Consider the following 14442-nt stretch of genomic DNA (forward strand, 5'->3'; position numbering starts at 1 on the left):
CCTATTTAGTTTGTTTATACATTTTCATTATAAATAGTAATACAGTATCTCTCCTTATAGGTAAAGTTTTGTGTGTATCCATGCTATTTCCTTAGAATAAAATTGGATTTATTGGGTCAAAGGTATGCATGTGTTTAAGATTTTTGATATATATTGCAAAATTATTCTGAAAGATAATTGGGTGGACAAACTTTTTCTTAAAGGGCTAGATGGCAAATATGTTAGGCCTGTGAGTTCTAAGATCTCTGTCACAACTACTCAATTCTAAGACTGTAGAGTATAAGCAGCCGTAGACAATAAATGCATGAATGGCCATGCTTAGGATCCAATATCCAATAGCTTGCCAATCTCTGTACCATAACCACCTTTTACCAAAGCAGATGAAGATGTCTGTTTGTTCTTTTCCTTTGCCGGCAATGGCTTAACATTTTTTTAAAAAAATTAAAATGCTTTATTATCACAAAGCAGCACACATATTTAGGAAAACAGGAGAATGTCGATGAGCAAATACTGACACACACCCCCCATATTCTTTTCACCAGTAATAATGGCTGCTAGCATGTTAGTATATATTCTTTCAGAATTTTTCCTCTATAAATGTAAAGATATATGTACTTTTTAAAAAAAAGTTATATGTATTTTTTAACGTGCATACTCTTTTGTAACCTGCTTTTTCCTTTTTAAAAAAAGTTTTATATATTTAAGTAATCTGTATACCCAATATGCAGCTTGAACTCATGACCTTGAGGTCAAGAGTTGCACAGTCTTCCAACTGAGCCAGCCTGGTGCCCCATAACCTGCTTTTTTCTTTACTTTTCCATTTCTTCATTTCTTCAGTATTTCTTCATTTCATGTAGTAATCTATCTTCACATTTTCCTAGTTGGCCCCAAATTTCTTTTACTGCTAGTGTGTCTGTATCAAGATGCAACCCAAGACTGTCTACTACATCCTGTGTTTATGTCCATTAAGTATCTTTTATTCTGGAACCATTTTTCTATTCACGATGGTTGTTGAAAAGCCCAAGCCAGTTGTGCTGCAGAATGCCCCACGGATTTGTTTGATGGCTTTCTCGAGTTTCCATTTAGCTTGTTCTTGTCTTAGTCAATTCAGGCTGCCAGAACAAAATGTCACAGAGTGGGTGGCTTAAACAATAGAATTTTATTTTCTCACAGTTCTGGAGGTTGGAACTCCAAGATCAGGGTGCCAGCATGGTCAGGTTCTGGAGAGAGCTCTCTTTCTGACTCTCAGCCAGCCAGCCCACCTTCTTGCTCGACCCTCACATGGCCAAGAGAGAGATAACATCTCTCTTCTTTATCTTTTAAGGCCACCAGTCTTACCAGATTAAGACCCCCCACCTTTAATTAAAGATTTTTACACCTCCTAAAAATCCCTGTCTTCAAATATCCTCATACTGGGACATAGAGCTTCAACATAGGAATTTGGAGGTGGAAGGGTAGGGGGGTATATAATTAATTCAGTCCACAGCATTTTTCTAGCTCCTTATATTTTCTGTAAACTGAAAATTAGATCTACAGGCTTCCTGGATTCCAGTTAAATAAATTTGCCTAGAATACATCAGAAGTGAAGCTGTATGCTTTATAATTATATCACACAAGGTGTTACATGATACCTGGTTATTTCTTACTACCTTTTAAAAATATATTTGTCAATTTGATAAGCAATTCCTGTTCATTACCAACTTTTATCTTTATCATTGTTTTAATTTATATTTCTCTGATTAAGTATTTGCCTTTTGAGCATGTGCAGGGGAGGGGGGAGATGCATCGAAAAGAAATTAACATGAGAAATCTGTAAGATTTACTTGGACAGAATAGGAAAAAAAGGAAGACAGATGTGCAGTTTTGATGGAACTTGCTGGCCTTTCTCAGTCTTTCCTACTGGCAAGCTCTCATTTATTTGGTCTATTTGAGATCATGGCCATCATGCTGAAATTCACATCTTTTTGGCGGTAGCATCTCAGTTCCTCGGTGGAAGGTAGGATTGCTGAAGTGTGCACAGCAGCCGAGGGACAGAGCACATCTGGGAAGGCTTCTGTGCAACCTGGCTGGAAAGCTGTGAGATCACAGCCCTGTGGTCATTTGGCTCTGGAGTCATGCTTGCTCATGTTCCAACTTTGTCTTGCTTTCAGCCCAGAAAGATCGGTCCTGATAAACAGTATAGAAATGGGTGTGTCAGTTTTTCCTTAATGACTATTACCCAAGGAGCCTTAAGGCTAATCTCAGCACAGCTGCCTCCACTTAAAAGTCATCTAGTATTTTGGTTAATGACAATTATTTTATAGTGCGTACACGTGAGAGTGAACATAACATTAATTATCAGAGTCATAGTAAACTTATACGGTAACTTTTTTCTTCAATCTAGAGAATGTCTTTCTATCCTGCATGTAATTCAGAAGAACAAAGTTGAGCAGCAGTTCTTCTATGAGTTTGAAGGGGGTGTCAAGCTTGGAATAGGTGCCTTTAATTTGGTAAGTAAATAATTATAAAGCCACCAGAAGCTTTTGTAAAAGAACCTAAGATGTTCAGTGCCTTCTCTACTGTGTGTGACCCTCTAAGCTCGGTTTGGTTGACAAGTAGCTAGAGTGAGATCCGTTTTCCTGTGTTGTGACCCAGTGGTGACCTTGGCCAGTATGCGTGGTAATGTTCTGCATATGCTCAGAGTCTCTTTGGATTGTACAGTAGGGGAAGCTTGCAGCACCTGAGTGGGTTGGTAGCAGTTTGGGTAAGAAGCAGCATGGAATCTGGTTCCATTTTCCCATCAGAAATACTGTTGCTTTAGCAATGGTGTCTCTGGAATTGAAAATAGGTGAGGCAGCTATGATATAGCTTGAGGAATGAGTTTGATGCTATGAGGGAGATGAAGAGTTTGAGTGGGTATTGTCAAATTATGATATATTATTTAGAGATTTTGGTGTTGATCAAGGTTTGACTAGAATTGATGAGAAAATCAAGTGGTAAAGAGAATAATACACACAAGTATGTACATCACCATGGCCTCTTTGTTCACGAGCCCATTGGTCGATGACAGGGGTGCCTGGGGAGAGAGGCTGACTGGTACCTGTAGAACAGGTCATCTTCCTCATCTGGTTATTAAAATCCTCCTCTGCTGAGTCAGGCTTTGGTGTCACATGGGACACAAATATCTTCAGGTTTTTTGCTCATTCAGAAAGGGCTCTAGTGCTCCCTAGACCTCCTTGTCATCGATTTCCCAGTGATACTCCTTCCAAATCCCTGAGCATTCAGCCAACTCGTTGGCCCCAGCCTGTGAATCTGTATAGAATTGCACGTGTGGCCATCTCTCCTTCCAAGCGAAGCGAGCAAGCGGGTGCACCGCTCGACGTCCTGCCCTGGCTGGCTTGCCCCTCCCCACTGCTCCTCAGGGTCGTCCTGGAAAGGGACGATAGGACCATGCTGTTCACTCTTGGGTGATGCCTGCATTTTATATGGAAATCAGTGGACTCGCTTTCTGGGAAAGGAGGTTAAGAGAAACCTTGTTTAGAAATGGGCCCTGAGGGAGTGCCTTCTCACCACTTCATCATTCACCATAAAAGGAGCGTGTATTCTTTAGAGCATCCTGAAAAGGCCAGGGTTTTGTTTGTTTGTTTTGGTTTGGTTTTGTAAATTTTCTAGGTTCATTGTCTTCGGTAAATGAAATTAATTCATAGGTAGTGATTACTGAATATGCAATATGTGATAATTGAGATATGTACAGTGGTTTAAAGTTGGATCTAATTTTTCATATTACCAAATTATTAAAACTTTAAGTTGTTTGGAGGTGAACATTTATTTCTCTATAGTTAGATACACTAACAAATAAGTATGCTTGTATTTTTTTTTCTTGCAGATGCTCTCTCTTCTACCCGCACGGATTATCAGACTACTAGAATTTATAGGATTTTCTGGAAACAGGGTACAAATTTAATTTTATCTGAATTTTGTCAGGAAAGATGAAAACATTATTTATTGGATATGAGGGCAATGCATTACATCCCCTTAGCTAGCGTGACAATTATTGGCAAGTTGTTAGCAGGATAGTAAAGAGCCATTGGGGTCTTGATCATACTTTTCAGGAGTTGAGGTGGTATTTATATTGAAAGTTAAAACTTTTTATCTTTGATACCTAAATTCTGGAATTAAAAATTATGTTTTACTAATGTTGCTGCTTGCTGGACTTTACTAGTCTCGTGTGGCTAGAATATGCTTCCTTAACATTTTAGCAACCCTAGAGTGTTCTGTAAAACCAGAAAATTAGGCTAGATGTCCATGTCTCACATTTTATGATTCACATGGATCAAGGATAGTTGTAGTGTTTTGGGCTTCTTTGTACTTTTACAAGTTTCATGACAAAACTAAGCAAGGAAATTCGTTTTCCACGAGTTTAATTCATTATGCTTCTTTTTTTTTTTTTTAATTTACTTATTTATTTTGAAAGACAAAGAAAGAGAGGAGGGGCAGAGAGAAAGCTAATTCCAGGCAGGCTCCGCACTGCCGGCATGGAGCCTGATACAGGGCTCCAGCTCATGAACCCATGACCTGAGCCGAAACCAAGAGTCAGATGCTCAGGCGACTGGGCCACCTAGGCGCCCCTCATTCATTATATTTCTGTGTGCTTGTCACGTACTGTATAACATTTATTAAATATAATACACAGTGTGCCACTGCCAGGGTTGTCTTACTGCAAAAGCTGTCTTTATTAGTCAAGAGGGCATGTTTTGAGAACTATAGGGGAACAAGTATAAGAAACTGTTATTTTCTCCCCTCAAACAGGCCTTGTACTTTTTCATTTCTGTGTTTCTGCTGGCCTCTGTTTTGGATATCCTTCTAAATAATGTTGCTTGAGATCCTCTCCATCCATTAGGTTTGAGATAAATGTCAGCTGTTCCCCACACTTTTCCTTATTCTCTCCCAGTGAGGCTCAAGTATTCCTACCTCAGAATCATTTACTTACCTACCTTTTTTATGGCACTCACCATACTCTAATACAATTGTGTGTTCACATAGCATTTTGGTGGAAGGGTCTTTGAAGACAAAACTGTGTGTGTGCATGCCCACCATAATGCCTTTAACTTTGATCCTCAATATCTTTTAATAAGTTAATATTTTTATTAGAGAAATGCAGCATTGCTATAAAATGAGCACTGCCTTTATCCCCTCTCTAGAATCACATGGTATAAAAGAATTTGTGAGATTATCTTCACACCATTTTAAAATGTGAAGTTTATTTCTGGTTAGGCATTACCCCCTTTTTTTAAAGACTTAAAAAAAATTTTTTCTTGACAGTAAACTATTTGTAAGAAAAATAAATAAATAAATAAAAAATTTTTTTTAACATCTATTTATTATTGAGAGACAAAGAGAGACAGAGCATGAGCATGGGAGAGAGAGAGAGGGGGGAGACACAGAATCTGAATCAGGCTCCAGGCTCTGAGCTGTCAGCACAGAGCCTGACATGGGGCTTGAACTCACAAACCATGAGATCGTGACCGGAGCCAAAGTCGGATGCTTAACTGACTGAGCCACTCAGGCACCCCAGGCATTACCCCTTTCTAAGCTCTTAAAAAATAAAGCCCGCTTTCATGGAGTGGGGAGATAGGTGAACACCGTGTCATGTCTGAATGTGATTTTTCAGTCATGCTCTGTCCTTCTGAAACACGTTTGCTCCCCACAGGAGTTGGGGCTACTGCAGTTACAGGAAGGCGCGTCAGGAAGAAGCATGAGGTCTCCGCTGTGCTGCTTAACTATTCTAGCTTTCCACACATATATCTCCCTGATACTTGGTAAGGACTGCGTCACATTTTGTGTCAGTGAAAGCTGATTACCTTTCGTCTGAGCAAGTAAAACATTTAGATTGCACTCTTGAGACCAGCAGCACAGTGTATGTTGATTATACTTCAGTTAAAAACATTAGAAAAAAATCACTAAGAGCTAGTCGTTTATATCTGTTTACTTTTTTTCCCTTTTTTGAGTAAAGCTGGAAAATAGTGACATTTGTTTTAGTAACATTTGGCAGAGGAGGTGGAAGGTTTCTTGTACCGCATTTTCTTTTATCTGTTCTTGGCTTAAAAAGTTCTATGAAGTTTGCTTAGTGATTATTTTAGCATATTCATATTAGGTATCTTTTTGCCTAGGAAATTGAATGTTTGGCTAAGATAAGTGAATATTGCTGTTAAAACCACAAAGCCCAATTAGGGCTCAATGACCCCTCCTTCCATTGTTAACAATTAGCCTGTGCTAGAGCTTTCTTAAACTGAAGTCAGAGATGGGACTTGTCTTATTTTATTTCCCAAATGCAAAAAGGCCAAATTAATAGTTTTTATCTTTTCCACGAAAAAGTGTTTGCTAGAATTTAATGACATTTGGAGAATTACTAATAAGTATCTATCTTGTTACATGAAGACTGAGGCTTTTTCAGTTGAATTTCTAGGTACAGGAGAAGTGAATGTTCTGGAAGCAGAGAGTCTCCTTGCACCCTTCCTCCAGCAGTTTCCAAATGTATGCTTAGAATTTCAAGTGCATGTTTCAACCATAACCGATGAAGCAGGGCTGACCACTCATCAGTCTTCTTCCTTTCTCCGCAGGGCTCCCTCATGTTATTTTATCATGCCCGGATAGAGCTGCTGAAGGGAAATGTGGAAAAGGTAATTTATTTTGGGAGAATAACCTGGGGAGTTGTCTGTAAGGGAGAGCTGCATTATACTCATTCAACGTAAGTAAATTCAGCTATATGCACTAGGCAGAAATAAAGGAAAAATATATTATTCAGATGCATTTTATTTTAGTGTATGCATCTACTGTATATAGATTACTGAATATAGTCTATACTTTGACTGTGAGTACATGAGGCTATTCAGGGTAGAATATACGAAGTACAGATGGGCACCTTTAAGAGATTTTCAGACAATGTCATAGTTTCTGTATTACGTATTGACTTTGGAAGTTAGCCCCTGCACAATGTAAAACTTCACCTTCAACGTATTACACATCATCCTCATCAAAGGAAATTATTCACTGATTCTCTTGAAGAAGAGTGTGGAGCTCTTTATATAAATATACTCACAAATAAAATTTCTTCTATGCCAATGAAGTCAGACATACATATTTTTCTTTGATTTGTTTTTTCCTGCTTACAGTGCATCTTGGGTTTCTTTCCAGCTCAGTATATCTAAATCTCTTTCATTCTTTCTGATGGCTGGATTTCATTCCATGAGATGGATATATGATACTTACTAAAGCAGTTCGCTATTAGTAGACATTTGGCTACTATAAATAATGCCCTTGTATCCATCATCACATGTATATATCTGTGCACAGGTGCATTTATATAAGATACATTCTGATAACCAGGATTCCAAGGCCAAAGATGTTTGTATTTTGATAAATTTAGCCAAATTGCCCTCCTAACTTAAGGTTATTCCACTTAAACTCCTGTATAGTTATGAGAATACTTGTTTCCAATGCACTGTGGTAACTCTGGACATTATCTGTTTTCGTTTTTTCCCATGTCATGGCCAAAGTACGATAATTTAATTTTTAAATTTGTGTTTTTCAGTTTATGAATTTTTTCATATGTATATTTGTCACTTATATATCTTTTTCTCTGATTTACCCATTTGTGTCTTTGACAATTTTCCCATTGAGTTGTCTTTTTCTTAAGGATTTTATAAAATTGTTGTATGATAAGGGTTAGTTCTTGGCCAGGTGTGGATATAGTGATATCTTCTCTCAGTCTGCCTTTAACTTTGTTTAAGGTATATTTTAACTTTTGGAAGTTCTGACTTCTATTTTCAGTCTTTTTGTAAAGGACGTCTCTGCATTTTATATCTTAGTTGGGAAGGAGCTTCACTACTCCCACATCGTAAAGTTCCACGGCTGCTCAGGAAGCTAAATCAAGAGGCAGAACTTAAGTGTATCGTTGCATGTAGGGAAAAGGACATATCTCATCACATTGAGTGGTTTAATGAGTGATGCTTTTGTTCTTTTTGTACAAAGTGATTTATGTATTTTTCCATTAGGTTATTATCTCCTTGTCTAATATCTGGATGATCAGCTTTATGCAATTGACTTGTAGGCACAAGAGATACTTCGAAAATGCATTTCAGTTCAAGAAGAATGGAAACAGTTTCACCATCTCTGTTACTGGGAGCTGATGTGGATCTCTGTGTTCCAACAAAACTGGATGGAGGCGTATTATTATTCCGATCTGCTTTGCAAAGAGAGTAAATGGTCCAAGGTAAAGTGCTGTGCTCTCACTGATGTTATCTCTTTGCTAATAAGTGTCCAGGGTGATTTTTATTGAGGACTGTTTGTTCAGTAGTATGACATCAACATTATTTTCTCAACTTCAAGGTTCGTCAAAGGAGGAAATAGGCATTAAGTACTTCTGTTTACAAGTACTTCCCTCAGTTACTACATGCTCCAAAAGCCATCCAAACAGTCGATTTCAGTGAAGAATCTTTACCTCTGAGGATGAAATGCACTTACGTTTAAAAGTTATTAAATATCAGGGCACCTGGGTGGCTCAGTTGGTTAAGCATCCAACTTTGGCTCAGGTCATGACCTCAGGATTTGTGGGTTTGAGCCCTGCGTCGGGCTCTGTTGCTGACAGCAGGCTCAGAGCCTGGAACCTATTTCAGATTCTGTGTCTCCCTCTCTCTCTGACCCTCCCCTGCTCTCTCTCTCTCTCTCAGAAATAAATAAAAACATTTTTAAAAATTAAAAAAAGTTATTAAATATCAATAGCCTTTGATAATTTTTCCTGTAGACTTTATGATGCTCTGATGACAGTTTTTCTTTCCTTTTTTTAAATGTTTATTTATTTCTGAGCGAGAGAGAAAGAGACAGAGCACAAGCAGGGGAGGAGCAGACAGAGAGGGAGACACAGAATGCAAAGCAGGCTCCAGGCTCCGAGCTGTCAGCACAGAGCCCAACATGGGGTTTGAATCCACGAATCGAGATCATGACCTGAGTCGAAGTCGGACGCTTATCTGACTAAGCCACTCAGGTGCCCCAAAGCTTTTCATAATTAAAATGAATTCTGATCTGTTTGTGAGAAGTTGGGAGAAATGAGGTGAGGATTTCTTGTTCATTCTGTGCTCTTTCTCACCCATGAAGGCTACAGCTGTATAATAGGAAAATGGTCAAAGTTAACCTCAAATTGTTATTCTCAATAGGAACAGGCTGTATAAGACTACATTTCTTGTATTTCTTTGATGATTTTTCAAGTATTACACCTAGGCAGTCTGTAGGTCATTCCTGACTTGCAAGATAAAAATGTCACATACCTAGAGGAGCCCTATATATAACCAGCTGCTCTTCTTCTTTTCCTAAAGGCAACATATGTATTCTTGAAAGCTGCAATTTTGAGTATGCTTCCAGAGGAGGATGTAGTAGCCACTAAAGAAGATATAGTAACCTTATTCAGGTAAGCAGGGCCCGGGTGTTGTAATGTGGATCCTGAACACATCTTTCTTTTCCCCTCAGTCCCCTCCCGTGCTTTACCTTCATATTTTCTTCAATTTCTACTCATTCGACGCAGGAACCCTTAAAACCACATTCACAGAATGTCTTTTGTGAGCGAATCTTTTTAACTTTGTGTAGATAAGTGTCCATAAATCAGCTGTAATCTTATTTTTGAGCACCTTCTGTATGAAGGATGCCATGTTAGATGCTGAGTACACAGGCATGGCTCCTGTCCTCGAGTTTATGATCTTGTAGTGGAACCAGGCATCAATGAAATAATAATGCAAATAAATAATTGCAAAATTATAATATCTGACTAATTATTTTCTTACCACTTTTCTTGCCATTCCACCTTAGTATCTTTGGAGGCTCATCCTATTTTATCCAGATATTCAATGTTGATGTCTTGGAGCCTCATGCTTGGGAAATCTCAGCCAGGCCAAGTTTAAATCCCTAGTTCAGATTCCCTGACTGAGCTCCAGACCTGTATATCCAGCTTCTGCTTGCCCCCTTCAGTTGGATGTGTGAAAGCATTTTAAACTCCCCATGTTCAGTCTTCCTGAGCAAACCTGGTATGTTCTCCTCTCTTGGGGATTGAGACTACAGTAAGCAAGGCAGAAGCTATACCGCCAACACTACCCACTATCCCCTGGCCATCCCCCAGCCGGAGAAGCACGTATAAGAACGTAGAGGCGGTGGCGGTTGAGATGGTGTCTGAAGGTGGAGTAGGAGCTCTGAGGCCACAGGGATTTGCAGTGATCCAGTTTCAGACCAGGGGAACAGCCAGCGAGAGGACCCAGCCGCAGGAAGGAGCACTGCGCATTAAAGAACTAAAAGGTGATACTTGATAGGACATTATGCTACATTTTAGGTACCCTTGACCCTCCCCTTGACCCTTGAAAAACATGAATTTGAACTGTGTGGGTCCACTTATACGCAGGTTTGTTGTCGTTGGTTTTTTTTTTAATAAATACAGTACAATACTGACACTGTATTTTCTCTTCCTTGTGATTTGCTTAGTATTTTCTTTAGCTGACTTCATTGTTAGAATATGGTATTAATACACACAACATACTGGGGCGCCTGGGTGGCTTAGTCGGTTAAGCGTCCGACTTTCACTTAGGTCATGATCTCGCAGTTCGTGGGTTCAAGCCCCGCATTGGGCTCTGTGCTGACTGCCAGCTCAGGGCCTGGAGCCTGTTTCAGAGTCTGTGTCTCCCTCTCTCTCTGACCCTCCCCTGCTCACGCTGTCTCTCTCTCTCTCTCCTAGAAATAAATAAAAAAATATTAAAAAAAAATACACACAACATACAAAATATGTGTTAATCAATTGTTTATGTTATCTACAAGGCTCTGTTCAACAGAAAGCTATTAGTAGTTAAATTTGGAGGGAGTCACAACAGTTATACACGGATTTAAAAAAAAAATTTTTTTTAATGCTTATTTTTAAGAGAGAGAGCGAGAGAGAGCAAGGGAGGGGCAGAGAGAGAGGGAGACCCAGAATCTAAAGCAGGCCCCAGGCTCTGAGCTGGCAACACAGAGCCTGACGTGGGGCTCAGTCTTTCTTTCTTCTCTCTCAGACCTAGATTAGGAGGCTGGGTCATCTCTAGAGAGTGAGGTCAGAGAACGGAGTGGCCTGGAGGGTGAGGAGGATGGAGAATGTTCTGAGGCTTTGTTGCAGGAGTGGGACAGTGAGGCGGTGAGAGGAGCGCCGTAGGAGGAACAGCAGCTAGCACGAGGGCCCATGTGCAGTGGGTGCTGATGGATTTCCAGTGACATCGGTGTGCTGTCAGCACAGGTGCGGGAAGGCGGACACCGCGGGTTATCCAGCACTGGGTTTTCGCCAGACGAGTAGCGACTAGATGGTGGACAAGGGAGTTTAGGCTGAGGCCATTGTGTGCAGCAGTAAAGGACAGGGCAACCTAAGCAGGAATCAGCAGGGACAGGGAGAGAGAAGGAGACTGCGGATAGGGAGAAAGTTGAAGGGCAAGTAGACTGAAAGTCTTACCAGAACAGCCAAGTTAGAATGAGGAGAAGGGTATTCCAAGTGGTGTGCTTGAGTTTGTGCTTTGAGTAGAAAAGTTGCAGGTGATGAAGTGGGCTCAGGCACAACTGCAGGGTGGGCAGCTCTGGTAGAGGGGAGGAGATGGCCCCTGGGGCTGAGAAAGTTGAGGAACAGAGAAGCTCTGCTACCTTCTTCAGACGTAACTAACGGCAAAACCTTCTACATGGAGTTCTGTATTCTCTGCCCACGTTATGAGAAATAACATCTTAGCCGAACCATCAGGCTTGTCAGAGCAAATCTGTGGATGTGACTAAGACCGCTTTTTCATCTTCTTTTTAAAAGCTCTCTTTGAAAATAGGACCATGCTTGCTAACTGTGGAATCAACCTCCGTGGAAGCCATGGTAGGCTACATGCCACCTTTGTTTCACACAAACAACAAAAGGAATGGAACGGAATATTATTAAGATATAATGAAATCTTTTAAGTCTCTCCTGTATTTCCTCCACCTCAGAATGCATTTTCTTCCTATCAAGGCAATTTCTGTGAAACATGCCATCAGTCTCATTTTCAGGAGAAAGCTCGAGGTCTGCTGTATGACAGCGTCTAATCTGTTGGGATAATGAGAGGAGAGTTGCCCAAATGAGTGTCTTCTTCATCCAGACTCTGTGGTGTTGAACCCACGTGGCCTCCTGTGCACTGCGGGCTCCTGTTCTCCCACCTCAGCCCCCACGTCTCATTCCCACCGCCTCTTCCGCTGATGTGGCCAAACATCAAGCCAGCCGCGAGCATTCTGCTTTCAAATTCATATCCCCAAATTGTGCCCAGAAGTAACCGGACACAGTCTTGTCCTCTAACCGCCATGTTTTTTTTCTCTTGCTTCATCTGACTGTGTCTTTCAGTGATGTAACCGGATATTTCCCTGAGCAGCAGCCTGCTGGACGCACTTATAAATCTGTGTGCAAGAAAGTGCTCTGGGAACAGAGTCTCTGCATCCTACTCTCGTTTTCCTGGGCTCGTGAGTGCCACAGTTGGGATTCCTTAGACTTTTAAGAGGAAGTTTGTAAACATGGCGCATAACTTTAGCTGAGTATTTTCAAAATAGCCTATGTTTGGTAAACTTTGGCTCCGAGAATACGTTAATCGACAGCTGTCTTTTGAGGCATATGATCTTACAGATCTGTGCCATAGGAAAGAGGCAGGACTAGGTAGGAATAGATAAGAATAGGGAATGTACCATACCCACTTTTCCTTTCTCTGGGCATCCACGGTGTAAGTAAATACTTCGCACTTTTTCTTGCTTACTTATGGAAATTGCCAATTTTATATCTAGATTTCTTTGATTGTGTTTGGTAGGTTAAGACATTAGCTACGTTAACTAGAGGGAAGGATGTGTGAATCAGTGGTTCTCACTTTTTTTTTTTTTTAACTTCATTTATTTGGAGAGAGAGAGAGAGAGTGAGAGCATGCATGTATGCGTGTGAGTGAGTGGTGGAGGGGCAGGGAGAGAGGGAGAGAGAGAATCCCAAGCAGGCTCTGCCCTGTCAGCATGGAGACCTAGGCAGGGCTCAGTCTCAGGACAGTGAGCTCATGACCTAAGCCCAAACCAAGAGATAGATGCTTAACTGACCGAGCCACCAAGGTGCCCCAGTGGTTCTCACATTTGAGCACACGTCCACATCACCTGGAGGACCCACTAACCTCCAGATTGCTGGGTGCAGCTCTAGGGTCACTGATAGGAGGTCTGTGGTGGAGTCTGAAAATTTGGAACAGATTTCCAGATGCTGCTGCTGCTGCTGGTCTGGGGAGCGCAGCGTGAACTATAGGCACTGATAACGTATGCGTTCTAATGACCTTTTGCTGGGGCTGGGGCTGGGCTCTTGGCAGACGGGTGGAGAGCTTGAAGCAGAGAATTGCGGGGAAATCCATCCCTACCGAGAAGTTCGCTGTGAGGAAGTCCCGTCGTTACTCCACCTCATTGCCTGCCCCTGTGAAGCTCACCTTGCCTGCCCTGGTATCTGCCTTTATTTTATTTACTGTTTGTGTTTTAGAAATGAATTGTCTGTTCATAGCAGCTGGGAGCACACCTAGCCTTTGCTGTGAAGTTTAGCTCAATTAAAAGCCATTGTGAGGGTGTTTATAAGGTGAAGATTTATAAATTATTAAAAATTGAGTAATCTTAAAAATTATAGCCAATTTTTTTTTACCACTTGGTATGTTCTAGAAATTATGGTATTTTAGAAATATATTATTTAGGGGCACCTGGGTGGTTCAGTTGGTTAAGCGTCTGACTTCAACTCAGGTCAGAAGTTTGAGCCCCGTGTCAGGCTCTGTGCTGACAGCTCAGAGCCTGGAGCCTTCTTGAGATTCTCATGCTCTGTCTGTCTCTCTCTCTCTCTCAAAAACAAACATTAAAAAGTTAAAAAAAATATGTATGTATATAATTTAATATTTTCTGAAAGGCTATTTTAAAAAATGTATCATTTAGTTCTTACAGTAATTATAAGGGCACTTTCTCTTTGTAGCCCCATTTTACAGATCAGGAAATTCAGGCAGAGAGGTGAGTCAGCTTACTTGAAGTTGAGTTCTAATGCAAGCCACATATATGATTCTACCTTTTCTAGTAGTAGCCACATTAAAAATTAAAAGGTAAAAAAAATTTAAAAATTAAGGGAAACATGAAAATAATTTTAGAATATATTTTGTTTAATCCAGTATATATATAAAATGTTGTTGTTTGAACATGTAACCAATAAAAACTTAATGAGATATTTTGTATTCTTTTTTCTTGTTCTAATTACTTGAAATCTAGTGTGTATTTCCCTCTTAGGGCACATCTCAGGTTGGACAAGCCACAAGCCACATTTCGATGCTCAAGTGCCCTAAGTGGTTGGTGGCTATTGTATTCGGCAGTACAGTGTCAGAGCACCTATTCTTAATCATCATGCTCTTTAGGCTA

At 40.5% G+C, this 14442-nt stretch overlaps 1 protein-coding gene across 4 annotated transcripts in view; it reads left to right on the top strand.

Annotated features, from left to right (window-relative positions):
• TTC39B (tetratricopeptide repeat domain 39B) overlaps positions 1 to 14442 on the top strand; it is a 123415-nt gene that overhangs the window by 87608 nt on the left and 21365 nt on the right. For all 4 annotated transcript variants that reach the window (XM_039256588.1, XM_039256590.1, XM_039256591.1 and 1 more), the window contains 8 exons: positions 2384 to 2489; positions 3866 to 3931; positions 5690 to 5798; positions 6446 to 6513; positions 6600 to 6659; positions 8090 to 8251; positions 9351 to 9442; positions 13371 to 13497. In XM_039256588.1, the coding sequence (XP_039112519.1) occupies positions 2384 to 2489; positions 3866 to 3931; positions 5690 to 5798; positions 6446 to 6513; positions 6600 to 6659; positions 8090 to 8251; positions 9351 to 9442; positions 13371 to 13497 (790 nt within the window). The remainder of the gene's footprint in view (positions 1 to 2383; positions 2490 to 3865; positions 3932 to 5689; positions 5799 to 6445; positions 6514 to 6599; positions 6660 to 8089; positions 8252 to 9350; positions 9443 to 13370; positions 13498 to 14442) is intronic.

This window comes from Hyaena hyaena, unplaced genomic scaffold (genome assembly GCF_003009895.1).
Source record: "Hyaena hyaena isolate Hyena2069 unplaced genomic scaffold, ASM300989v1 scaffold_573, whole genome shotgun sequence".
Lineage (NCBI taxonomy): Eukaryota > Metazoa > Chordata > Mammalia > Carnivora > Hyaenidae > Hyaena > Hyaena hyaena.